Source organism: Pelmatolapia mariae, linkage group LG20, assembly GCF_036321145.2.
Source record: "Pelmatolapia mariae isolate MD_Pm_ZW linkage group LG20, Pm_UMD_F_2, whole genome shotgun sequence".
Taxonomy (NCBI): Eukaryota; Metazoa; Chordata; class Actinopteri; order Cichliformes; family Cichlidae; genus Pelmatolapia; species Pelmatolapia mariae.
Genome location: NC_086244.1, coordinates 9804745 through 9830293, shown reverse-complemented (window position 1 = coordinate 9830293; position 25549 = coordinate 9804745). Strand labels below are relative to the sequence as shown.

Here is a 25549-nt window from a genome sequence, read left to right as displayed (position 1 = left end):
TGGAGACCGGCCGGTGGCAGAGGCAGTCAGGCTGTTATGGGCGTACTCGATCCACGGCAACTCCTCACTCCAGATGGTTTGATTGGTGGAGGCGACGCAGCGCAGAGCGGCCTCTAGCTCCTGGTTGGCCCTCTCGGACTGGCCGTTGCTCTGTGGATGATAGCCAGAGGATAGACTGACCTTTGCTCCCATGGAATTGCAGAATTCCTTCCAGACCCGTGAAGTGAACTGAGGCCCTCTGTCGGACACAATGTCTTCCGGGATCCCATGCAAATGAGTGAGTGGCGAGCAGGCGTGCGGTGGGCTGTGGGAAGCTTAGGCAGAGCGATGAAATGTGCCGCTTTGGAGAAGCGATCGATTATGGTGAGTATGACGGTGTTACTGCCGAAGGGGGTAGCCCAGTGACGAAGTCTAGCGCTATGTGAGACCATGGTCTGGAAGGAGTGGATAATGGATGGAGCTGGCCCACCGGAGGTTGGTTCCACGGTTTGTTTCGGGCACAGACAGTACAAGCGGTGATGTATTCCCGAGTATCTTGGGCGAGAGAGGGCCACCAGAAGTACCGTTGGAGAAATTTGATGGGTGCGATAAATGCGATAAATACCTGGATGACAGGTGAAACGGGCTGTGTGGGCCCACTGCAGAATCTGGGACATGATGGAGCGAGGCACATAAAGTCGTTGGGCGGGGCCTCCTCCCGGATCCGGTTCGGTTCCTTGGGCCTCTCGGATAGCCGCTTCAATCTCCAAGGTGATGGCTCCGATAGTACAGGTTGCTGGCAGGATCGGGTCAGGATCCGCCTTGTCTTCAGCAGCAGAGAACTGACGGGAGAGGGCGTCAGGTTTGACATTCCGGGAACCAGGTCTGTAGGTGGTTGAGAAGTGAAAGCGAGTAAAAAACAGAGCCCACCTGGCTTGTCGAGCATTGAGACGTTTCGCTGATTGGAAGTAGGCCAAGTTTTTGTGATCTGTCCAGACAACAAAGGGTTGAGTGGTGCCCTCCAGCCAATGCCACCACTCTTCTAAAGCAAACTTGATCGCCAACAGCTCCCGGTCGCCAAAATCATAATTACGTTCTGCAGGGGTGAGACGACGAGAGAAAAAGCCACAGGGATGCAGCTTACCCTCCTTTTGTTGGGAGAGGACGGCCCCCACCCCCAGAGTCGGATGCGTCGACCTCTACCACAAACTGAAGAGTAGTGTCAGGCTGGACCAGGATGGGTGCTGAGGCAAACCGTTTCTTGAGCTCCTGAAAGGCTGATTGTTTTCCAGTGGAATGACGCCACCCAATCTTGGGAGCGGTTAACTGGATGGTAGGCGTTTCTTAAGTCCAGTTTACTGAATATGGTCGCTCCCTGGAGAAGTTCAAAAGCAGATGTGAGCAGAGGCAGTGGATATTTATTCTTAACCGTGATGTTATTGAGGCCTCGATAATCAATACAGGGTCGAAGGCTCTTATCCTTCTTTTATACAAAGAAGAATCCCGCCGCGATGGGTGATGAAGAGGCACGGATGATGCTGGCAGCGAGGGATTTGGTTATGTATTTCTCCATAGCTTCCCAGCAAGAGGCTAGAGAGGCGACTGGTGGGTAAAGGAGTTCCTGGAGGTCTATGGCACAATTGTAGGGCTGATGGGGTGGCAGAGACTGGGCTCGGTCCTTCCGAAATTGTGGTAAACAGAAGGTACATTAGCTAAATCGGAGGACCGCGGTGGCTCTGGACTGGAGACTGACGTGCTAGGAGGTGAGGCAGCCTTAAGGCAGGTCATACGACACTCCTCTCCCCAGCCAGTGATGCATCCTTTCTGCCAATTAATTGTGGGGTTGTGTTGCTGGAGCCAGGGATGCCCGAGAACTAGCGGTGTTTGGGGGGGTGTGAAAAACAAAAAAACTCATCTCCTCAGAATGATTGCCAGACAGTGTGAGTGGTTCAGTGATGTGTGTGATGTCGGGGAGGCGCTGCCCAGACAAAGCCGTGACGCGTAAGGCGTGAGGCAGTTCCACAGTTGCACAGAGTTGTTTCGCTAATTCACAGTCAATGAAGTTTTGTTCTGCTCCAGAATCAATGAGTACTGAAAGTGAATGACACTCGGAGTGGACTAGCAGTTTAGCCATTAGCGCTAGCCGTGGAGGAGATTTGTCCTGATTTAAACCGCCCACCAGTACTCCTACCATCACTGACGGGCGCGGCCTTTTGCTTGTGACGGGCACTCACCGGCCAAGATGCGTCGCTGGCGTTCCACAGCTGAAAGATTGGAGTTGCCAATTTACATTGGTTGTACCTCTCCGTCAGCGCCCTCTGGTGTCCAAGAGGCCTGATATTCGGCCGAGGTGTCCCTCTTGGGAGCTGGAATTCCGTGTTTGTCGGCGCGCCCGTAGCTGCTCATCCACCTTTTTGCACAAAGACATAAGTACATCAAAAGAGGTGGGAAGGCCCCGCATAATCTGTTCATCTTTCAGATCCTCACGAATATTATTTAACAGGGTGCTCCTGAGCGCATCCGGTCCCCAACTGGTTTCTTCCGCCAAAATCCAAAAGTCAGTATAATATTCTGCCATACTCCGCTTAACCTGTTTGAAGTTGAGGAGACGGAGCGCAGCAGCTTTGGCCCCGGAGCCCCTGTTAAACACAGTCTTGAACTTAGCCTAAAAGTCCTCAAAAGGAATCCCAGGGTCAGAGTTTAGTACTACCTGGGCCCATTTCAAAGCACGATCCCTCAGCATCTGTACGAAAAATGCAATCTTCGCCCCGTCATTATCATGAAAGCGATGGAGTGGCTGTCAGCAGGGGGCTGGCTGTTGTGAGCTGGCTGGAGATTCCCCGGCTGCGCGCTCCCTAGTGTGGTTAAACGAGAAACAGCTTGGGTTAATGCGGCAATCTCACCCCACAACTGGTGTAACATTTGTTCGTGGCGGGCCAACGCTGCTTCTTGGGCAGCCAGTGCCTGTCCGACGGGATTCTGGTCTGCTGAGTCCATGTTGTGGCTGGATCGTTCTGTCACGACTAGAGGAGCAGACCACAAACTCCTTTCATACAAGAGTGAATTTGTTTACAGTGATCTCCCACAGTGCAATATATATACAAAGGTGTTTGGGAAAAAGGGCCAGGGTCCAGGAGTGAAAGGGGCAGGAGTCCAGGGGAGGGGGTTTCCACACACAAACAGCTCCTCTTTTCTCCACCACTCTTCAGTCACAGTTGCACAGGGAACGGGTCCAGGGGAGATCTACACACATACATAAAATCAGTTAGTTTCCAGGTTCAGAAGTACTCAGTTCAAATTACAGGTTTGCAGGGCGACTGACGCTGATGGCTCAACGATCCAGCGACAAGTAGAGCAGGTCCGCCATCTTAAGTAGCACTCTAATTGTCCAAATCAGCGGCAGGTGTGCTAATCATCCCCAGGTGCGTGGGCCAGGGGCGGGAGCCCACACTGAGCTCCGCCCCAGCAGAGGAGGGAGAGAGCGGGAGAGAGAGAAAGAGAGAGAGAGAAAGTAAACAAAACAAAACATGACGTCAGCTGGCGAAATGCGGGGACCATGACAGAGACAGACGTCTCGCGGAGTCCTTTAGTGCTGCAGGCAGGCAACATGCTCAAATAGCGCACAACTTCAGGTTTTTTATTTCTATGTGATTATTCTGCATCATTAAGCAATAAGAACAAGTAGTCTGATGTCCTGTAATCATTATGAAGCTATATTATTATTACAATTACATAATGCAATTATATATTGTATTATGAAATACAATGAAACAGCTCTTTCTGGGATAGTGGTGCGGCTGCCCCTCTGTTGGTCTTCCTTGGTCTCTTGTGTTCTGGGGGCCTCTGGATGTCTGGAGTTTTGATCTCCTCCATACCTGCTTCATGCCCTGGAGGACAGGGCTATGGCCCCCCACACCCTCTAGCAGATCATTACATGAAGGAACCTTTTAAATACAAGCGCGCTCATGCTCACAGGTGTACACACGGGTGCTCACACACACAAACTACACCCTTTTTGGCTCCTACCTCAAAGCACACTGTGCGCTGTCGATCTTACGTGCTGCACAATAAAGTTTAATATTTAGTATTTACTGTTATATACACATAGATCATCGTGATGTTGTTTATTATATTGCTCTCTTTTTTTTCTGCTTGTTTTCTCTTTTTTCTTTCTCAACAGGTGATCCAGGTGATTGATATATGTATTTTTTGTCTGCTTATTTTGTTGGTTTTTGTTTTTTGCCCTTTATCCCCGTCCCTCTTCTCCGCTGTTTTTCTTTCCCTCTTTCTTTCTCCCCTTTCTTTTCCTCAGTCGTGTCTGTCCCGTATTTAGCAAGTGAAAATAAAATAAAATAAAATAAAATAAACAATAAAAGGTGAATCAAATAGACCATTACGGCAAGGCTGGGATGGTCCATTTGGTAAAGTAAATCCGTTGGGCATCTTTCTTCGCCTTTCGAATGAATTCTGAATTAAGACTTCAGAAGTCATTCGTCATGTCGAATGACCAGCAGATAAACTCTTAGGTTGGTAATAAATGTATTACATGTATAAGAACAAGTGTCATGTTAACAAATGATAGCCGTACAGTAACTTTTGTGCTTATTGTAGCTGTTAGCTAAAAACGCTAATTTAGCGTAGTTTGCCCTGGATTCAGCTTTGACAAACAAACTTTGACAAACAACTTTGGAATTTCTAGTAGAATTCCAAAGTTGTCATCTTGTACCCTGTCAGAGCCCTGTATGCTTGCAGAGACCCCTACAGTAGGGAAACATGCAAAACAGTGTCCAAACCTTTGTATTTTAGCTTTATTTATGTCTTACACAGCATCCCAACTCTTTAGCTAACTTAATAACTTTAGCTAAAGTGAATAGTTAGTCTAATTCATTAGTGCAGCATTACTGGATCACCTCTGTTTGAAGTGATATGATATGTGACTATCACTGCGTTTAACTACCATAATAATTCTTAGGGTACTGAGTGCATGCTTAATTAGGTTTTTTTTGTTTTTTTTAAACATACTGCTCCATTGCTATGTTTGACAGGCTGAAGTTGTCGGGTCACCTCCTAAATCGATCATCTTTTACAGGTGTTTTGTGCCAGAAATGGAGTGCCCACTGAAGACTGAAGACACTGAATCTCTACGCCTTGCCATTGATCCCTCTTGTGCCTTCATCTAGACAAGAGACATTAACTAAACCACTCTCACATGCTCTGTACCTACATCACCTTCCCTGACAGTCGTAGCTTGGCTCATCTGAGGGTGAAATTATAAGAATGTGTTATTTTTCAAAGTGCTCTCTAGGGTTCCTAAATAAAATATGGCATTAAGGTCATTTCTTTTGAATTAATGCCTTCTTCTGAAATATAAGAACCTCTCCTGGTTTTAATGGCACTTTGGATTTCCTTACTTTCTGTTCCACTCCCAACCCCAAACAGATGCTGACAAGCTGACACAGTAACATGGAAGAGGGAAAGAAGTTGGAAAGGACTACTAAAAATAAACCTAATGCCTAACAATGAAAAATGTAAAATAAGAACAATGATAATAATAATAATTATAATAAAGGTAAAAGATGAAGTAACAACTTTTTAGTTTCTTTTTTATTCCAAATGATCATCCAGATGTCTGTGACATGTGATGACAAACACCGTAATGTTTGTCATCACATGCTTAAACTCATCATATATTTTTGCATATGCTGAACAGGCAGTCAGACATGCTGTAACTGTGGGGTAGAAAACTGCATGAACACTATACGGCAGGGGTCTCAAACCCCAGTCCTCGAGGGCCGCTGTCCTGCAACTTTTCCATGTGTCCCTGTTGCAACACACCTAGTAGGTCATTAGCAAGACTATAGAACTTGACTGCATGCTGAGTTGGCAATTCAGCCATTTGATTCACGTTACAGCAGCTCATGAGTGAATGAACATGGTGCAATAAAAGTATTTTTGAAGTATATGTTTCCGAATACATGCACTTACTTACTCGATGTTATAGTTATCAGTTTTGTGATTACACTATTGCTTTAACATTATTGAGACTACACAACACATTCATCCCTGACCTCCTCATATCCAGCTGAACAGGATTACTATACTCTGTGTAGATTTACACATTCTTTCATGGAACATTGAAATCAACTGTGTTGTGTAGTTTTTTAACATATCTCCTGGATCATTACTAACTGTATGTTTGGTTTTACTTGTAGAGTTGTTGGTAAGACCAGACAAGGAGCTCGAACAATTTCATTTTATGGTTCCCAAAACAAAACAAGCTGAAAAACAATGAAAATAATGTCATAAACCTTCAAAAACAACTGTGTGGAAACGGTAAGAGTGTGCAGATCATCCAGCAGAGGGCACCATTATATCAAAATATCTTTCAAATGTGTCTTAAAGATTTATTAAATGAAGCACGTCTATTAAAGTATAGTTACTATTTTTCAAAGGTGGTGGCTGTAAATGCTGCACTTGAAGCACAGTCCTTACCAGTTAGGGCTTTTTAAAGATCTCGAGGTGAAATATTGAGGACACTTTTTTCAAACATGTAAAATGTGTCATTTACAGAAGAGAAATAACAGCTTTTGAAAAATTCAAAATGGATCTGAATTCTAAGAAAGCTACAAAAAGCCAGCTGGAAAATGAACAGTGTAACAGATTTCAAGGAAGCTGGTGAAAAAAATTGTGGTTGGAATCTGTTTTAATTAAGATTTTCATGGATTCATGCACATTCTCCACTTCCTGGTATCAAACAACATTTTACAGTGCTCAGGATGACTTCATTTACATGCAACAATTTTGTCTTTTTCTTTTTAAAAAACAAAACAAAAAAACCCAAAATGCTTCAAATTCATATTTTGAAAGATCACTTTCCCCCCTGTAAACCTCTCTGATATAAAAAGCTTACATTTAGATATGATAAAAACAACTGAGTCACTGACTCAAAGAAAATAACTATAAAGTATGATACAGAATAAGCAGCCCGAGCATCTTCAGGTCATGGTGTTGCTCACAGTCCCATCACAGAGGGAAGCACAGCAGCACCTGTGGATGGAAGGAGAGTGCATTCAGTTCACTCAGACGGACAATCTCATGTCTGAATCCGGGACTTTCCATTTCAGCTGGAAGCCTTTGTCGTAGAGTTCGTAGAGCACCTTCGTCACGTAATGATTCCCTCCTTCCTGATACAGCTCCAGGTACTTCCTGTAAAGCTTCAGGGCCGTGCATGAGTCCTCCGTGCTGTCGTGGGTTTCTCCCTGGATGGTGAGGCCTGTGGACATGAAAAAAAGGTCAGGAATGATTAAAATGAAAGTGTTCAGCTTCAGATTACAGTGTGGATATGAGGAATTAACACTAGCTTTAGTGCATGAACTCAAAAAAGTCTCTTAATACTTTAGTCTTCAGATTTAATTCCAAGTTGGGTTTCATGGCAACTAAAACATCATGAACTATACTGACTTAATACTGAATACTTAACTTAATACTGACGGTAATATGAGTGGATTATCCAGTTTGGATCCTAATCCCTCTCACAGTAATAATGTGATTTAATTTGATTACAGACTCATATTTGGATTATTTGGATTTGATTCTGTTTTTTTATTTCTACTAACTTACCAAGAAAATACCAAGCAAGAAATTTCAGAGAAATCATCCTCTTGTAGGGCAATCGGAAGAGGTGGACAGTGTCGATAACTTGATCTTTGGGAACCTTAAGAAACAGAAAATTAAAAAAACAAAAATTATAATTACAGCACATCTAAACAAAATCACATCTTTAAACTTTTTGAACTAATTTGAAATTTAAAACTGGAGAAATAACGTACCACTAAATTAATGACACGAAAGTCATTCTGCAGGCCGTGGCCGACGAAGCGAACTCCTGCGTCGATGAGGAAGCGTAGCTTCAGGTAGGTTGACTTCAGTGTGGTCACGTGCTTAGAGGATACTGTGGCATCCAGGTCTCCAGGTTTGATTCCAGAGTATTGTGTCAAATAGTCTACCACCTGAAAGAACAAATTGACAAGTTAGCGGGTGGATCCTTGAAACATTATATATTCATTCTTTTAGGTCATCGTGGTCTTTTCTCTCTGCAGCTTCTCACCTGCTCCTGAGTGGAGATGTAGTCATCGATGAAGGGGACCCCCTCGTTGGGTCCCTGACCCCTCACACAGGTGATCCTGGCCACAGACATCTGACTGGGCTTAATGGTCGATTTGGTGCCGTCACTGTGCAGCACTGCTTCCTCCTGCAGACGCACACATGCAGGGGTCAAATTTGTTTTAAATGCATGAGTCAGATTAGCTGAACTACTGAATATATATATATATATATATATATATATATATATATATATGTATATATATATATATATATATATATATATATATATATATATATATATATATATATATATATATATATATATATATTAGGAATATTTAAATAGATTTTAATCCTATATTATAATAAATGATGGCATCATAGCCAGACTTACCTCACTGAGCTTTACAAACTCAGCGTCCAGCCCCACCAGGTCACCAGCCCGCGGCATCTCACTGACTGTGAGTGGGATGAAAGTGGCTTCTGTCTTGCTCTGCTTCTGAGTCCGATGTAAATCAGATTTGACTTCAGACTGATTGTGCTGACACTCACTGCGGAGGTCGTATTTGTTGTGGTAGTTTCTCTTGGTGTAACACAGGATGGCTGGCACTTTCCAGCTCACATCAAACTGTGCAGCCTCAGCCTGAAAACAAAAGGAGAAACATTTTTAAACGACTGCACGCATTAAGGTTAGCATGAGTAAACAACCAGGAATCTTATCTAGGATCCTTACCTTCTCAATCGGCTCAATGAGGAAGTCATTGAAGAGGTACCACTGTTGGCGAGAGACTCCCTGAAATAATAAAATGATTTTGAATGTTAAAAATTAAACTTTTTGTAGTCAGCAGAACTTTTCTTATCTAAGTGTCACTCACCTCTTTTCTTTGATGGTAGGTCTCACCCACTTTGATGTGTGCGACCAGATTACCACCTGTGCCAGCATCCAGGATGTGCGGCACCATGACCACCAAGTCATACAGAGAAGCTCCCTCCGCCTCTTCAGCAACACTTAACTAGTAACAGAGAAAATGCAAAATAAAAGGTAAAATAAACTTTCATTTCACAAAAGTTGAGAAATTCATGTGTTAAACAAAAACACTAAAACCAACCTATAGTTCAATATCTATAATGCTTCAGATTAGCGTAATAATGTTTTAATATTGCTCCTGGAAATGTGGATTTGTTTTGAAGTCAAATTTTAACTTGGTGATAATAAGTTACTCAAATTATTTCTTCAAGTGCAAAGATCAGCTGAAAATCTAAAGTCCTCACCTCCTCGCCCTCAGGCCAGCTGCTGATCTCCAGTCTCTGACTTTTGCTGAGGGACATCTTGAGAGTGGCGGGGATCCACACATGATGCTGATCCTGATCTGTCTTCTGCATGAATTTGTTGAAGGCGTACTATAAAAACATAAACATGGACAATCATGTAAATAATGAACAGCTAAATCATTAGTTTCTTTGTTTCTTTTAACTGTATTTAAACACGGTGAATCAGTTGCTTACCTCGGCCTGAACCTTCCAGAATTCGGCCTCTTTGATGCTGTTCACCTCACAGTTTATGACCAAAACATCTGGGAGACGTCGAATGTTGTGAGTCTGCACCTACAGTGTAACACAAAGAAATGATTACCCTGCACAACAGGTAACAATCAACCATAAATGATTTGTCATTATGAGTGAATGAAAGCTGTAACTCACTGTGGGCTGATACTTGTCACAGTTTCCACACCATGTGTGAGATCTCTGCTGCAGGCAGATGCTTTTCTTCAGGATCTCAGCAAAGTCATACTCCCTTATTCTTTTTCCTGAAGTGTCAAAGTACAATCAATATCAGTGTATACATCAGGTCAAGCAGATATTTCCCTCTGCTCATTCAAAAACTAAATTCATTCAAACCGTTATGTAATCATTAATAGTTCAAGCTTCAAAGACAGAGTAATTCACAGTGCAGATATCCATGCTCTCAGTGCTCTCAGACTCACCTTGAGAGTCGGGGTAATGCATGTTGAACAGCGACATGAGGGAGGAGTGGACTGTTTCTATGCCACAGAGACACAGGCTGCGGTTCTCAACTTCAGAACAAAACAGCTCTCTAATGACAGAGTCGCCATTGGAGCCCAGAGAACTGCAACACAAACACAAATCACAATTTCAGAAACCAGAAGGAAAACTCTGCATTTATAAACAAACTTAATGACAAGACTGGGACAGCATCCAGTAAGACTGCAGGTCAACAACGAAGTGTTTTACCTGCTCCTGGTCGTCCTTTGGGCCCGTGGATCCTCCTGCTCCTGTGTCTCCTGGAAGAGCTGGTAGAGGATGAAGTGATTCCATCTCTGGATTAAGCGACCTAGCTCGACTGTTCCTGTCGTCTCCTCACAGTTTGAGAGGATCAGGCCCATCTCTTTGGCTTCAGGGATGTTTCGAAGTGCTCTGAGGAAGTTGCTGGCCTTAAGGAAGAAGACATTAGAGGTTACTTTGGGCAGTTACAACAAAATGAGGTTTCAATGTAAGAGCCTTGCAATCCCAAATAGATTGAAAATTTGCTTGTGGCTAAAAGAAGGAAGAAACTTACCTGACATGGATCTCCTTGTGACAAATCCAGCATGTGGAAGAGGAAGCCGAGTTCACAAGCCAAACAAAACTCCTTGTGGCACAAATGATTCTGAACAAGGCAGCGAACTGGCTCCAGGAAATATAACACCTAAGATGCAAACATAAAAGCCACATAGAAAGTTTTATAAATTGTCTCATATTAACACTAAAATGTACCAAACACATTGTGAATCTTCAGCTTCTTACCTGGATCATGCAGTTACAGTAGGCGTTGGGAATCTGCGGCTCCAGGCCAGCAAACAACGTCCTGTTGTAATGTTTGAAGTCAAAATCTTCCCGTCCACGTTTAGAGTATTTAATTGTCACCTGAAGCACAACAAACACATCTTCATCACGTTTTGGAAATCAAAGCCTGTAGCAACACTCTATAAATTGTTACATATCATATTTAACTGTATCTCTATGAACACCAGGGTAAAACATAGCAAGTCCAACCTTTCTGTACTTTTCTGGAACAGTGTGAAGGAGCGGCTCTTCATCACTCTCTGTTGGAGATTCAGGGACGTGGTTGTAATAACCAGGTGACCCTTCTTCATTTGCAGGGACCTGCAAACAACAAACAGGAAAAAAACTTAAAATACACCACGTGGAGATGGGTTTAATTTTTTTTGTAAATTTATTACAATATTGTAAAAGTGACCGTTTAAAACAGCAACAAGTTTTTTACATACCTGGTTACAGGGGCAGGCGTAAGGATTTTCCACATAACTGTTGAAGCCAACAGTTTCAATAGTTTGTGGGATTTCTGGCTCCATCCCAGGAGCCCATCTGTTGAAAAGAAACATGTTTTAGATGGAAACCTTTAATGGAAACTACATGAGACTCTCATTTTGAGAACTGCTTTTAAAATATTGACCAAACCATTTATATCAACTGGGGAAGACTCAACATTATCTTACAAACTTTTATTGGATCTGACAACAATATTTATGAATGCTCTAATGCAAACTCTTCAGTCTCGTTAGTGATTGTGTTACCTTGAGCTGGGTGTAGCCTGGACAGTGGGGATGGGAGAGCAGGGCTGCAGGTTATGATTCCAGGCCAGCTGAGGCAGTGCATCCACAATGCAGGGCTCTCTGGAGTAGACGTTAAACATAATGTCCCGAGTATCGGACCAGAGACGCACACATCCCCCCGAATCTCCAAAGGCTAAGGCTCGTTTGCTGGATGAGACCTCAAAACTTGTGAGAAACTGGCCGTTTGTGTTGACGTGAAAAATATCCGCCACGTTGGCGAGGCCAGTGGGCTCACAGAACTGACCCTCACCTGGAAAAAGACACAGAATGCAGGCAGTTATAGCAAAGCCACAAAGCACACAAATAAATTGTGTGTCACATTTATTGGCCAAACATACTAAAAACAGTAAGACTATGCTACAGAAAACCTGAAGCCAGCTTCATACCTGTCTGTGAGATGATTGCGAGCCGTGACGTGTAGGTAGGAATGAAGCGCACGAAGAAGGGATCCACATGCATCCAAAGGGGGGTTGCAGCTCGCGTCATGCGGAGGTCATACACCATGACGAAACGTTCATTCAGCCCTCGGCTGGAGAACCCACTCACAGCCAAAAGGTTTCCGTGAACATCAAAGTCTGACAGGCCGCCAGGAAATGTGTCAAAACCATGCGTCCTAAAGGTACGTAAGTCTCGAAGGGTCACCTGTTATCAAGAGATGGTCAGTGTTAGAGAGATATAAACCAAACCTCATCAAACTGATGCAATCAGGTGAGACTTACTTTGCCAGAAGGGTGCCCAAAGAAGAAGAAACGATTGGTCTGACGCATTATTGTCACTCCAGGTGCCTCCACTGTGAACTGGAAGGACAATCAAGACAGCAGACAGTCAGACACTCGCTGTGAAGTCAGTTGTATGATGTGCCAGTGGTGTAAGCATAGATAGTTGTGGATTTTGATAAACATAAGCCTGGTGTCTTACTTTTTGAGTTTCTTGAAGTGTATTCAAGTCAACTTCAACCACATAGTTTTGTAATCCCCCCATGAGCAGCATGTTATCAGTCATGAGGAGACTGTGCATGTCAGCTCCTTCTTCCATCCTGCAAAGCACCAAAAATGGCCATTAATTCAATAACATAAGGAATAATTTCACAGCTTCAGGTCATCAAAAGTCAATGTAACACTTACCGATAATCAAACATGACGAGGCCTCCACGAGTGTAACATCTGAGGTTGCATTTAGAAAGGAACAGCATGCCTGTGTCCAAACTCTGCATGTGTCTGATGGCATCAGTTGCGTGCACTTGGAAAGAAGAGTAGCGTGCCATCGTAGGTCCAAGGAAGGATTTTACATGACCCTAAGAGAAGAGCACAAATATAAAATATTACAGAGTGCAACGTTTAAGGTGAATGTAGAAGAAACAAAATCTGCCGAAGCATCATTTTGGCTCTTACTGTGTAGTTTCCCATCCAGAGCATTTCCCGCTGCAGGTCAAAATGTGTTGCAGTGACGGGGATGCCAGCTTCTGAAACTTTACTGTGCAGCTCAGAAAACATCCCCTTCCTTACGTGCACAGGCTTAGGAACGGTCACAGCCAGCTCCTGTGTGTTCATTCCCACATCTTGGTGGAGGTTTGGATTCAGATATGAGTTCATGGAGGGCTCCAGTACCCCAGGAGTCCACTGAGGAGACCAGTGAGGAGTCCAGTGAGGAGAGTTCATAGTGCTGTGATGGCTGGCCCAGTATTCACCTAATCTTGTGTTGAGAGCTTCAAAAATCTTCTTCAGCTAAATCCGCCTGCAGAGGAACAGCAACTTCTGTAAATAGTAGTACTTGCAGGTTTAATCCTGATCTCTTGAAATGAAGAAAACTGGAGTCCAGATCTAAAGTCTGATGGAGAGAGCCGGGCATTTAACCTCCACTGGGATTCAAGGCGGTCCTAAGAGTCGTTGACTGTCCCTGTATTCAACGTTAGGCTCACAGGTTTCAGGGTCTGAATCAAAGTGGGTGTGGCTGAGTTTACATGAATACAGGTGTGAATTCTTTGGGAGACGTGGGCATCGTGTCCTCATTAAGCTCATTTAAGGTGTCAGTGGGGGGTTGACCCAGTTTTTGCCTGAGCGTGTTGTTTCTGAATAGCACAAAGATACTGAGTTTGATCAGACTAGGAGGACCTCGTTTAGCACGCTTAATCCACACCTTGATTAACAGCCGTCGTCAACAGGTCATCAAAAGCACCAAATTCCTTGGTGTCCGAGATGCACCAGATGTTGAGTTTGATTCTTCTGAGCTTCTCCAACAAATCTGCTGCATGTTGGACGACAGTTATGTTACACATATTGTAACAAACTAACCATGATTTAATAAATTAAATAGTCCTTTAGTGTGACTGTTGTTAAAATTCACTGGATTAATGTCAGAGTTCAGTCTTGATCCTGTGTAGTCAGGTAATTATTGTTCTGAAGTGGTGATCAAAAAGTTGTGGAAATGGATCCATATAAATGAAAAATATTATCGTCAGCGGTGAATTCAACATTTCAGTAACAATTAAAATAAAAGTTGACTGGATTAATCTCAGAGTTCAACACTGATTAAATAAAATTAAAGTTTTAAACTTTACAGGCTTTATTTTCTCATCCTCTCAATGAAAAATACAACTTTTGGTTTAGCCCTAGCTGAAACCATATAATCCAAATTTGATGCCCTCATTGGTTAAGTCAGTTCAATTGAAGCTGATAGTTGACTGTTGATTAAAGATAGTTTCAGCTATTGTCTGTTATCTGTTTCAGTGGTATTGATTAACCTTGGAATGGTGATTGTTTGGTTTTAATTAACAAAGGACCATTAGCACTTGTCCAAACTGTATTTGTGTGAATAAAATAAATGACAACCAACATCCAAAAACACAAAAATGAGCACTTTTATTGATTTCATCATATTTCTGTTTCCATCAGTGGTTTATTCAACAAATCAGAATCAGAATCAGAATCGTGTTTATTGGCCAAGTATATGTGCAGACAAATACAAGGAATTTGGTTCCGGTAGATGGTGGCTCTCAAGCACAGCAATGTAAATCACACACACACACACACACACACACACACACACACACACACACACACACACACACGTGTCTATATATACATTACACATGCATACACATACATACACAAACTAGCTATAACAAGTTTCTGATCTTACAATAAAGAAGCTTAAGTCATTTTCCTCAGCCTGTGCTTTTCTGGGTCAACTTCCTGTTTCATATTTGACCCACTCACCTGTGTCACAGCAACAGAACATGAAAATTTAAGCTTTTTAACTTTTTTAGCAAAAAATTTAACTCATCAGGCGAGGAAATAAACCCTGTGTAGCCTTAATTCAGCTTTTAACATGTTTAGTGTTACAAACAAAGAAAAGATCCACAGACATGAATTGGGCCGAAACAAAAGAACAAGTCCTTTATGGGGCAGGCTTGTCGGAGACCAGGAGGGGCTCATTTGACCCTTTTTGATTCACACCTCGATTACCAGCTTGAAACCTGTGACCCTAAAAACAAAGACAAGCTCAACGATTCTCAGGACCACACCAACCCTAAAATTAAACAACAGTTTGTCCCATTTTTTCTAAAACATCTTTTGCTCCTGAAATAAAATAAAACAAATACTTAAAAGATTTATTTCATGTGGTTTGAAAGACTTCCTGTATCTGTCCTTGTGGCAGCAGAGTTAGAGAAGCTGTACAGCAGATTAGTTTGAATTTCAAACACATTTTTTCTAAATGTTGAAAAAGCCTGAATATTTAAATACTGTTTAAGTCTTCTTTGATCTTTTATTTCACAGTCTGACTTACACTGCAGCTGCCATCTTGTTTTTAAAAATGGCTGCCATCCAGGAAAAAAAAAATACATATATTTGTATTACATGAACATTGCCAAGTCATTTACTGGCTAATTACTTATATTTATCAATTACATTTAGTATGTTTGCACAACCCAAAAGAAAACCCTCAGAAAAACTTTAAGACCCATAAATAATGCATCTGTAGGACCTCTGAAAGGTAACATCCTCTAGTGTCTCAAAAATGTTTTTACTTGCTGGTTTGACAGAACCTGATCTGTGATCTGATGAATGTTAACAATCAGTTCAACCTTTCACGCAGTTACATTGCTACACGCGCAACTTAAGTTGGTGTCTTTGGTGTCAGTCCCAACCAATGACTGTACAGTCATTGGTCCCAACCATTTCTAACAGGCGAGCTCATCCTTATAGAAAACCGTGTTGATTCTCCTGCAGCATCCTCTGATTTATCTGAACTGTCACACTGTTTTCAGAGAGAATCTTTTACCAAAATAAGTTTAAACAATACTCTGGCACCCCTGAAAAAATGCTTCCTCTCTCTCACAGAATTTGTTGATTTTGGAGCCTTGAATTGGTTCAAAGGTCTTCATTGTCTTACTCGCCACATATTGAATGAAAATTGTATAATTTATTTTAGTATTATTTTCGATATTACAATATTTCTGAGACTGTAATAGCTCGTTTTTAAACCTCCCAGTTATCAGTATTGTGATTACACTATTGCTTTAATATTATTGAGACTACACAACACATTCATCCCTGACCTCCTCATATCCAGCTGAACAGGATCACTATACTCTGTGTAGATTTACACATTCTTTCATGGAACATTGAAATCCATTGTGTTGTGTAGATTTTTAACATATCTCCTGGATCATTACTAACTGTATGTTTGGTTTTACTTATAGAGTTGTTGGTAAGACCAGACAAGGAGCTCAAACAATTTCATTTTATGGTTCCCAAATGGAGCTGCGCCAAAAGTGATATCACGGTGTACATGTTACGCCCTTAAATGCGGCAAGCTACTGCTCTTTTTAAAACAAGCTGAAAAACAATGAAAATAATGTCATAAACCTTTAAAAACAACTGTGGAAACGGTAAGAGTGTGCAGATCATCCAGCAGAGGGCACCATTATATCAAAATATCTTTCAAATGTGACTTAAAGATTTATTAAATGAAGCACGTCTAATCAAGTATAGTTACTACTTTTCAAAGGTGGTGGATGTAAATGCTGCACTTGAAGCACAGTCCTTACCAGTTAGGGCATTTTAAAGATCTCAAGATGAAATATTGAGGACACTTTTTTCAAACATGTTAAATGTGTCATTTACAGAAGAGAAATAACAGCTTTTAAAAGATTCAAAATGGATCTGAATTCTAAGAAAGCTACAAAAAGTTAGCTGGAACATGAACAGTGCAACAGATTTCACAGAAGCTGGAGAAAAAAATTGAATTGTGGTTGGAATCTGTTTTAATCAAGATTTTCATGGATTCATGCACATTCTCCACTTCCTGGTATCAAACAACAAACATTTTACAGTGCTCAGGATGCCGTCATTTACATGCAACAATTTTGTCTTTTTCTTTTTTTAAACAAAAATGCTTCAAATTCATATTTTGAATGATCACCCCCCGTAAACCTCTCTGATATAAAAAGCTTACATTTAGATATGATAAAAACAACTGACTCACTGACTCAAAGCAAATAACTATAAAATATGATACAGAATAAGCAGCCCGAGCATCTTCAGGTCATGGTGTTGCTCACAGTCCCATCACAGAGGGAAGCACAGCAGCACCTGTGGATGGAAGGAGAGTGCATTCAGTCCACTCAGACGGACAATCTCATGTCCGAATCCGGGACTTTCCAGTTCAGCTGGAAGCCTTTGTCGTAGACTTCGTAGAGCACCTTCGTTACGTAATGATTCCCTCCTTCCTGATACAGCTCCAGGTACTTCCTGTAAAGCTTCAGGGCCGTGCATGAGTCCTCCGTGCTGTCATGGGTTTCTCCCTGGATGTTGAGGCCTGTGGACATGATCAGGAATAATTCTCCTTTCTTTCTCTCTCAGTCTCTCTTTCACAAGCTCTTCTGGAAGCCTTGCTGATTTCAAATAACCCTTATCTTCACCTTGCACTCTCTTGTTCGTGAGCATGGAAGTGCCTTTGCCTGCCCTGCATCTGTTGTTTGGTCTTTTTCATTTATCTTCCTAATTTATCTTCAGAAGTTTCACATTAAATATGAAAACTTCTGAAGATTTATTTTGTGTTCCACTTGGTTAAACCTGGTTTTGATCAGGTCCGCTGGTGGTATGCATTTACATATTCTTTTAGTAGAGTTGAAATGCCTGCTCAGCGAGAGAAAGGGAAGATGACATTTTTCTTGCAGACATGCTTGTGGCTCAAGAAAAAATGAGTATCTGTGTTACATCATTTAGACATATAATGCTTATGAAACTACACATTGTCAATTCAAGAGTGAAATTTGTGTTACACACTGAAGAGTATTTCATAGTTCTCATGGAGTGGTCACTTTTAACATGAAAGGTAAATGAAACTATGTGGAGAGCAGCATCTGATAAAGGCAGTAGATTCCATGTTGGTTGGTGGAGAGAGATCCTGAAAGACGTCCACTGTTAAAAATAAGCATAAGTGGAGAGACCTGAGAATGGTTTTCATCTAAAGTTAGTCCACCTTCCAGAGGTCGTCTAACTTCCAGGATTATTAATGGTAAACCAAATCAACAGTCAAGTATCTCTTGTCATTAAGTGTATTTTTAATTAAATTCAGATTTCTGTTGGCTAAACAGCATATAGTACAATTCAGCACCTGGAAACACAACACTTACCAAAGAATCAGTACAGTGGTAGCTTAAGTCAAAGTGAGCCTGTTCAGCACATCTGTGAAACATCCAGCTCACTAAGACGCAATAAAATCAGCAGCACAATCACATTCAGCCAAAGAAATATGTCTAGTATCTAGTGAACATGGTGGCAGAGTCTTTTTGGTGGCCGCCACTAATCTTTAGGATAACCTCCCCGATTAACATAAGAGCGGTCTGATCATTTTAAGACTCTTTTAGAAATCAGTTTATTCTGACTGGCTTTCAGCTTTAGCTGTTTCAGCTGTTTTATCTGATGTTTTATTGAGTGTTATGTTTTTATTGTGTATTTCTGTGCATGTTTGTTGATATAGTGATCATAAATGGGCATTTTTTATAGCCTGTACAGCAGGTATTTTAAATGAGCTTAAAAAATAACCCTGGTCTTGACTTCTCACTGAGTAACAAAGGCTTCCCCTTACAGTTATTTTTCCTGAGCGGTAAAACCTGGGCTGTAAAGAAAACATGGCAGGGAAAAAGAAAAGTGTCTGACTGCTGTCAAGTGCTTTGCAACAAGTTTGATAATGACAAATTTTATTCACTTTAATCAGTAGCTGGATTGAAAACTTTATATTTGCTTGTAGGAGCTGCATTGAGATCAGAATAAACGCTGAATTTGTCTGTGTTGATGTGGTTTGGTCTTAAATTTCTCTTTCTAAGTTTTAAGAGGCGCTGATCTTGATTATTAAAATAATGCAAGAAGCTCTTTTTAGATACTGTTTTATTATATAATTTAATTTATGGTTGATTTTCACATTTGCTTCATTTAAAATGCAAGTGATTCTCTTGCTTCAGGCATTATATCGGTAACAATAATAGATCGTATTAAAGATGGATGTGTTTTAGGGTTTTAATAGTGAAGCTGACACAGAAGTGTCTTACAGCTGCATTCTTTCTTATGCTCTCCAAGGGGCAATACCTGGCTGAAAGATTTGTTGTCCTGTCTGAAGTTGTTTGATGTTGTTAGAAGTTTCCAGATCCAGATGCTCCTTCAGTCCCCACAGTCAAACCGACTGAGGCACCTCTGAGAGTTAAAAATGGTCTTTCAATGTGCAGCTGTTCTCAGAGGTGTTACAATAAGGACTTCACCAAGTTCAGTGGAGTTAGAAGTTCACATGAATTTAGCAAGTTAGTTTCAACCTAAAGATGATAAACCATGTTCTAACTAAAATGTACAGCTCTACCTGCATCATACGACAGGGAGAAGACACCAAAAACCAATATCACTCAATCATGAAAGGGAACAGTCATGGAATTTATCTATCAGGGTCAACTCTATTTAGCATCAGTAGGAATTTGAATAATGGAGGAACCTTCATTTGGTTTCGGCGATCAAAACCAGCACTGAGCTGCTGCCTTTCTTGCTAATGTTATCGAAACACAAAAACTCCCAGGGCTTGTCTGGCTGGTAAATTGGCCAACTAAATTAGCTAACTATAAAATTCTGGCTTGCAAAAATGATTGCTAGCTAAACTATATCCTTTTATTCTCTGGTGTTAACTTGTGTTTTATGCAGTCACCAACACATTGAAATCTTTATACTGACCTATGCAGTATTTAATCAGGTCTCTGATACATGCAAAAATATAACAAAACAGTGTTATGTATATTTTCTCACTGTTCACTGTCATATCTGTCAATAAAGTACTTGGTTGTGGTTAATATATACTGTGGTTTCCAATAAACCAGGAACTTCAGTTTCCTAGTGAACTTTAAACCAAAGGTTGTGACTTTAACAAACAAATCTATTTTCTGCCCGTGTGCACCGTGTTCACCTTTGGTTTGCTGCAGTTAAACTGCTCCAACAGGAGGACGTTTTTGAACCAGAGCAGAAAAGTTCTAAAGCTGAACGTCCATCTTTTCTCTCTCATATTTTCTTTTTATGTTTCCTGTGTTAAAAACACTACTTCTCAAAGACAGCAGTTAATATTTCCCAGCTGAATTGAACTCCAATCATTGACTAATTAAGGAATCACTGCAGCTACAATGTATTTTTTGGATTTGAAAACTGATGGAAAAAAAATGTTATGCAATGTTCTAATTGTGGGAGCTGTATGATAGTCAAGAATACACTTAGTGCCTGGAAATACGCCCAGATTTCAAAAATATTTTATCTGCTCATTATAGTGCACACACACTCATAACTGTCCCTGTGAGAAGCCCCTAGAAGGAAAAGCGCTATTGTGTGACAGTTTTAAGGCAAAAAAAGGGTGGGACTGACAAAATGTACTGGGGACTTCCCCCTTCAAGCATGAAACTTTGTATTTCATACTTTTGCTCCCTTACAAGAATAAACACAATTCTTGACTGTTGCTCATTTTTGTTCATTTTTATTGTGGCAAAAACTCACTTGACCAAAGGATTAAAATTATTACCCAGAAGATTTGGACTGGTTTTTGGTCCATTTGTGCTATTATAGTGTATAAAGCAATACTAATGAACAGAGCTAAACAATGAACCAATAGAACAGGAGCACGAAGAACTCTAACTTTCATGAAATGTAAGATCAGAGTTTCCCTGAAACAATTAATAGAATAACGTAATAAACTGAAAAAACAATGCTGAGAGTTCTTTACTGCTCTGGATAGAAAAATAATGATTGAATATGGACCATCTTTTCACTCAGGTGTTCAGCGATGACTCACAGCGGTCCCACATTTTATAAGTATTAACATTTTAAACAGTATGAATTCTCATGTGCTTCTTTAATTTGTTCCTCTCGACAAATCTTTTCCCACTGGTGCTACAAGAATATAGTTTTTCACCTGTGTGAATTCTCGTGCGTGTTTTGAATGTTGATAATTGAGTAAAACTTTTCCCACAGGTGCTACAAGAATACGGCTTCTCACCTGTGTGAATTCTCGTGTGTGTTTTGAATGCTGATGAGTTTGCAAAACTGTTCCCACAGGTGCTACAAGGATATGGTTTCTCACCTGTGTGAATTTCTTATGTGTCTTTTGATCTTTGATGAGGTAGCAAATCTTTTCTCACAGGTGCTACAAGAATATGGTTTTTCACCTGTGTGAATTCTCGTGTGTTTTTTGAATGTTGATAAGTCAGCAAAACTTTTCCCTCAGGTGCTACAAGGATACGGTTTTTCACCTGTGTGAATTCTCATGTGTCTTTTGACCTTTGATGAGGTAGCAAATCTTTTCTCACAGGTGCTACAAGAGTATGGTTTTTCACCTGTGTGAATTCTCATGTGCTTTTTGAACGTTGATAAGTCAGCAAAACTTTTCCCACAGGTGCTACAAGGATACGGTTTTTCACCTGTGTGAATTCTCATGTGTCTTTTGACCTTTGATGAGGTAGCAAATCTTTTCTCACAGGTGCTACAAGAGTATGGTTTTTCACCTGTGTGAATTCTCATGTGCTTTTTGAATGTTGATAAGTCAGCAAAACTTTTCCCACAGGTGCTACAAGGATACGGTTTTTCACCTGTGTGAATTCTCATGTGTGTTTTTAATGTTGTTGATTGAGTAAATCTTTTCTCACAGGCGCAACAAGGATACGGCTTCTCACCTGTGTGAATTCTCGTGTGTGTTTTGAATGCTGATGAGGTTGCAAAACTTTTCCCACAGGTGCTACAAGGATATGGTTTCTCACCTGTGTGAATTCTCATGTGTCTTTTGACCTTTGATGAGGTAGCAAATCTTTTCTCACAGGTGCTACAAGAATACGGCTTTTCACCTGTGTGAATTCTCATGTGTCTTTTGACCTTCGATGAGGTAGCAAATCTTTTCTCACAGGTGCTACAAGGGTACGGCTTCTCACCTGTGTGACTTTTCATGTGTTTTTTGACTTCTGATGAAGTAGCAAATGTTTTCCCACAGGTGTCACAAGAATATGGCTTCTCACCTTTGTGAATTCTCTTGTGTTTTTTGAATGTTGATAAGTCAGCAAATCTTTTCCCACAGGTGCTACAGGAATACGGCTTTTCACCTGTGTGAACTCTTAGATGTGTAATCATATTGTATTTATCCTGTAAAGTTTTTCCACACACCTCACATTGTACAGACTTGTTCTTTGTGTCCGTTCTACAGTTACTCGATGACACAGGTAGGTTGTCTACTCTCTGACTGTGACGTCTCTTATTCAGCTCTGTATTTCTAGTAGTTCCTGAGTCCACATGCTGACTTTCTTCATTATCTCGGGTCTCTGCTTCAGGAGAGCTGTGAGAAAGGAGCTGCTCACTGTTTGGTTCTGGTTTACTGTAGGCACTTTCCTCATAAGCGGGTGTCACCATGAAGGTATCAGCCTCCTGCTTCAGTCCAAGCTGCTCTCCCTTCTGACTGCTGCAGAGTTCCTCCTGTTCCTCTTTAATCTGTGGATTCTCTGGTTTCTCCTGGTCCAGACTGGAGTTCCTCTCCTGGTTAAAGACGTGCTGGTCTGTAAGAACCACCTCTTCCTCAAAAGCATGCTGCTGTAGGACATCTGAATACACAAAGGGGAAAAAATTATAGCAAAACAAACATTTGAGAAAATATTTACTGGTCTGAACCATTAGCAGGTCTCTACATAGTGAGCCTGTTGCTCACATATACCACTGAAATTTAAGTGTACAAACGTGACAAATTATTTGGGCACTGATGCAAATGTTTAGTTCTGACACTCTTATTAGCAAAGATCAAAGTTCAGCTTCTTATGTCTGTGATATATAAAATAAATAGATGTTGTCTTTTGTTAAATGAACGTGGATGTCTGAATTAGCTACAGTTACAAGAAGGCATGCTGGGGAAGAGCTCTCTTACACAGTAGTAAACGTTTTGGCTGTGCTTAAAATGCCATGAAAACACTCTTCTTGTCTAACAAATTTAACTTTGGAAACTCTGAATTTCATATTTTCCAAAACAGAATAGAAATATTTATTCATATTACCCAGACCTGTAAACTGTTCAAATTTACCATTTCCATGCTGCAGAGGAAACATAATTCTTTAACTGATAACAGAACAAAATTAAACTTGTGTTGTTGACTTTGTGTCTCTGTGTAGATTTTGTCTGACCAGTGAGTGGAAATTTGAAACTCAGATGTTTCACGTCTTTCATTCTGGTGAATTTTTACGCACTAATTTTCACCGTTTTGCACAAGTTAATGGTGGAAATGTGTTTAAGTAAAGAACAGAAAATCAGGCTGAAGAGATTCATTCATGTTGCTTATTACTTTTTGACCTTCAATTCTCGGACAGTTCACCAGTCTGTCAGAGGGTCAACACAGAAACACAGACAACTATTCACACTCACATTCACACCTATGAGCAATTTAAAATCACCAACTAACCTAACCCGGCTGTCTGTATGTCTCTGGAGAGTGAACAAGGGGAGAACATGCAAACGCCACACAGAAAGGCCTGGCTACTTGGTAGAGTAGGACCTTGTTGCTGTGAGGCAACAGTGCTAACCACTGGTCCACTGTGCTGTCTGTGAGTTTTATTCACTTTTATTAAATCAACACAGTGTAACATACCTATTCTGTGTAACTTTATCACAGGTTTCCAGATGGTCTCCAGCAGTCTGAGCTGCTTTTTATCAGTCCAGACAATAATGCCTTCGGCCTCCTGCTTCAGCCCAAGCTTCTCTCCCTTCTGACTGCTGCCGAGTTCCTCCTTTTCCTCTTTAATCTGTGGAGTGTCTGGGTCCTCTTGGTCCAGACTGGAGTTCCTCTCCTGGTTACAGACCTGCTGCTCATCCAGATCCTCCTCTTCCTTACAGTCATGTTGTTTTGGGAGGTCTTGAGGAATAAAGAAACACAAGAACAATAATCACTATTGTGTGATACAAGAACTATATATATATATATATATATTTAGTGATATAAAAACTAATATTTTTAAAAGCATGAATCAAAACCCAAGAAATTGTGATCAGCCTATCATATGACCCATCATGAGCCACACACAAACACACACACACACAAAAGCTCAGGGAAATAGTTGTGCACATTCACAGCAAGGATCCTCACTGTGAGCAAAGACACAAAATTCACCAAACTAAACTGCAATGTGACCACCATGAAAACATCAGTGTGTAAAATCATTTTTAAAATGAAGTTTCACTTCAACTTCAGAGAAGGCTGTTAACAACTTGTTAAATGTGTATTCCGCTGACATCTAACTATATCTTTACTGCACAGTCTCAGTGTTTACAGATGATCTAAAACATAGGTGTCAAACTCTGGCCCGCGGGCCAAATTTGGCCCGCAGCCTAATTACATTTGGCCCGCGAAGCCATACCAAATTACTATTAGAGCTGGCCTACTGGTATTATACAGCTAATATATATATTGTTTAGTATTAAGCTTTGCTTGTTCCATATTCAGTTTTTCAGCAAAACTTGTTTGAGTCCATAAGAAAAGATTAATTCTTATATCTGGAGGAAGATTTTTTTTAATAAATATTAATGTTAGCCCGCGACTTTGTTCCAGTTTTGAATTTTGGCCCACTGAGTATTTGAGTTTGACACCCCTGATCTAAAACACTAATGCCTGATGTACTCAACATTGGAATCTGTTAGAGAAAAAAGGTTAATAAATAAATGAATTAAAATGTATTAAAACCTACATTAAAACCTACATTTGACTATGTTGACCTGCACCAGTTCAACATAGTCCATCACTGAACATTGAACTACAGCACTGATAAATTCAATTTATTTATTTATATAGCGCCAAATCACAACAACAGTCGCCTCAAGGCGCTTTATATTGTACAGTAGATTCTACAATAACAAATACAGAGAAAAATCCAACAATCACATGACCCCCTATGAGCGAGCACTTTGGCGACAGTGGGAAGGAAAAACTCCCTTTTAACAGGAAGAAACCTCCGGCAGAACCAGACTCAGGGAGGGGCGGGGCCATCTGCTGCGACCGGTTGGGGTGAGAGAAGGATACCCAGTTTAACATATTCTAGTAAAGCTAATCACACTGAAGAATCTGAACTTCAACAGCACATTGTTAAAAACATGTCCATACCTATGATGTGTGAGTTTCTGTCAGGTTTCCGGTTGATATCCTGTCTGTGTAGACGGTTGATCTCCTCCTCATACTGGATGATGGTTTTTTGAACCTCTGAGAAGATTTCTTCACAAACAGCAGTTAGTCTGTCCTTGATGAACTCTCTCAGATACTGTACTGAACCCATTGCTGCTTCAACTGA

The 25549-nt window shown here is 40.9% G+C and overlaps 2 protein-coding genes across 2 annotated transcripts in view; both read right to left on the bottom strand.

Annotated features, from left to right (window-relative positions):
- LOC134618430 (PAN2-PAN3 deadenylation complex catalytic subunit PAN2-like) overlaps nt 1-17550 on the bottom strand; it is a 93749-nt gene extending 76199 nt beyond the window's left edge. The window contains exons 1-22 of the mRNA XM_063463815.1: nt 17357-17550; nt 13689-13788; nt 13112-13339; nt 12845-13014; nt 12639-12756; nt 12440-12517; nt 12107-12362; nt 11682-11970; nt 11355-11472; nt 11140-11250; nt 10891-11010; nt 10664-10792; nt 10339-10538; nt 10071-10213; nt 9787-9893; nt 9592-9690; nt 9358-9486; nt 8961-9098; nt 8819-8878; nt 8480-8728; nt 8087-8230; nt 7809-7988 (exon numbers count right to left, since the gene is read on the bottom strand). Coding sequence (XP_063319885.1) covers nt 7809-7988; nt 8087-8230; nt 8480-8728; nt 8819-8878; nt 8961-9098; nt 9358-9486; nt 9592-9690; nt 9787-9893; nt 10071-10213; nt 10339-10538; nt 10664-10792; nt 10891-11010; nt 11140-11250; nt 11355-11472; nt 11682-11970; nt 12107-12362; nt 12440-12517; nt 12639-12756; nt 12845-13014; nt 13112-13339; nt 13689-13788; nt 17357-17550 — 3360 coding nt within the window. The remainder of the gene's footprint in view (nt 1-7808; nt 7989-8086; nt 8231-8479; nt 8729-8818; nt 8879-8960; nt 9099-9357; nt 9487-9591; nt 9691-9786; nt 9894-10070; nt 10214-10338; nt 10539-10663; nt 10793-10890; nt 11011-11139; nt 11251-11354; nt 11473-11681; nt 11971-12106; nt 12363-12439; nt 12518-12638; nt 12757-12844; nt 13015-13111; nt 13340-13688; nt 13789-17356) is intronic.
- A 3916-nt stretch (nt 17551-21466) lies between these two features.
- On the bottom strand, nt 21467-25397 carry LOC134618376 (zinc finger protein 501-like). Its single transcript, XM_063463743.1, has 3 exons — nt 25366-25397; nt 23860-24123; nt 21467-22827 (listed from the first exon to the last, which is right to left on the bottom strand). The coding sequence occupies exon 3, from the start codon at nt 22637-22639 to the stop codon at nt 21467-21469; it is 1173 nt and encodes a 390-aa protein (XP_063319813.1). The 5' UTR covers nt 22640-22827; nt 23860-24123; nt 25366-25397.
- Nucleotides 25398-25549: the final 152 nt, after the last annotated feature.

What these genes read in the sequence shown, in the direction of transcription:
- LOC134618376 (XM_063463743.1), bottom strand. Translation starts at nt 22,639, where the DNA reads ATGGTGACACCCGCTTATGAGGAAAGTGCCTACAGTAAACCAGAACCA.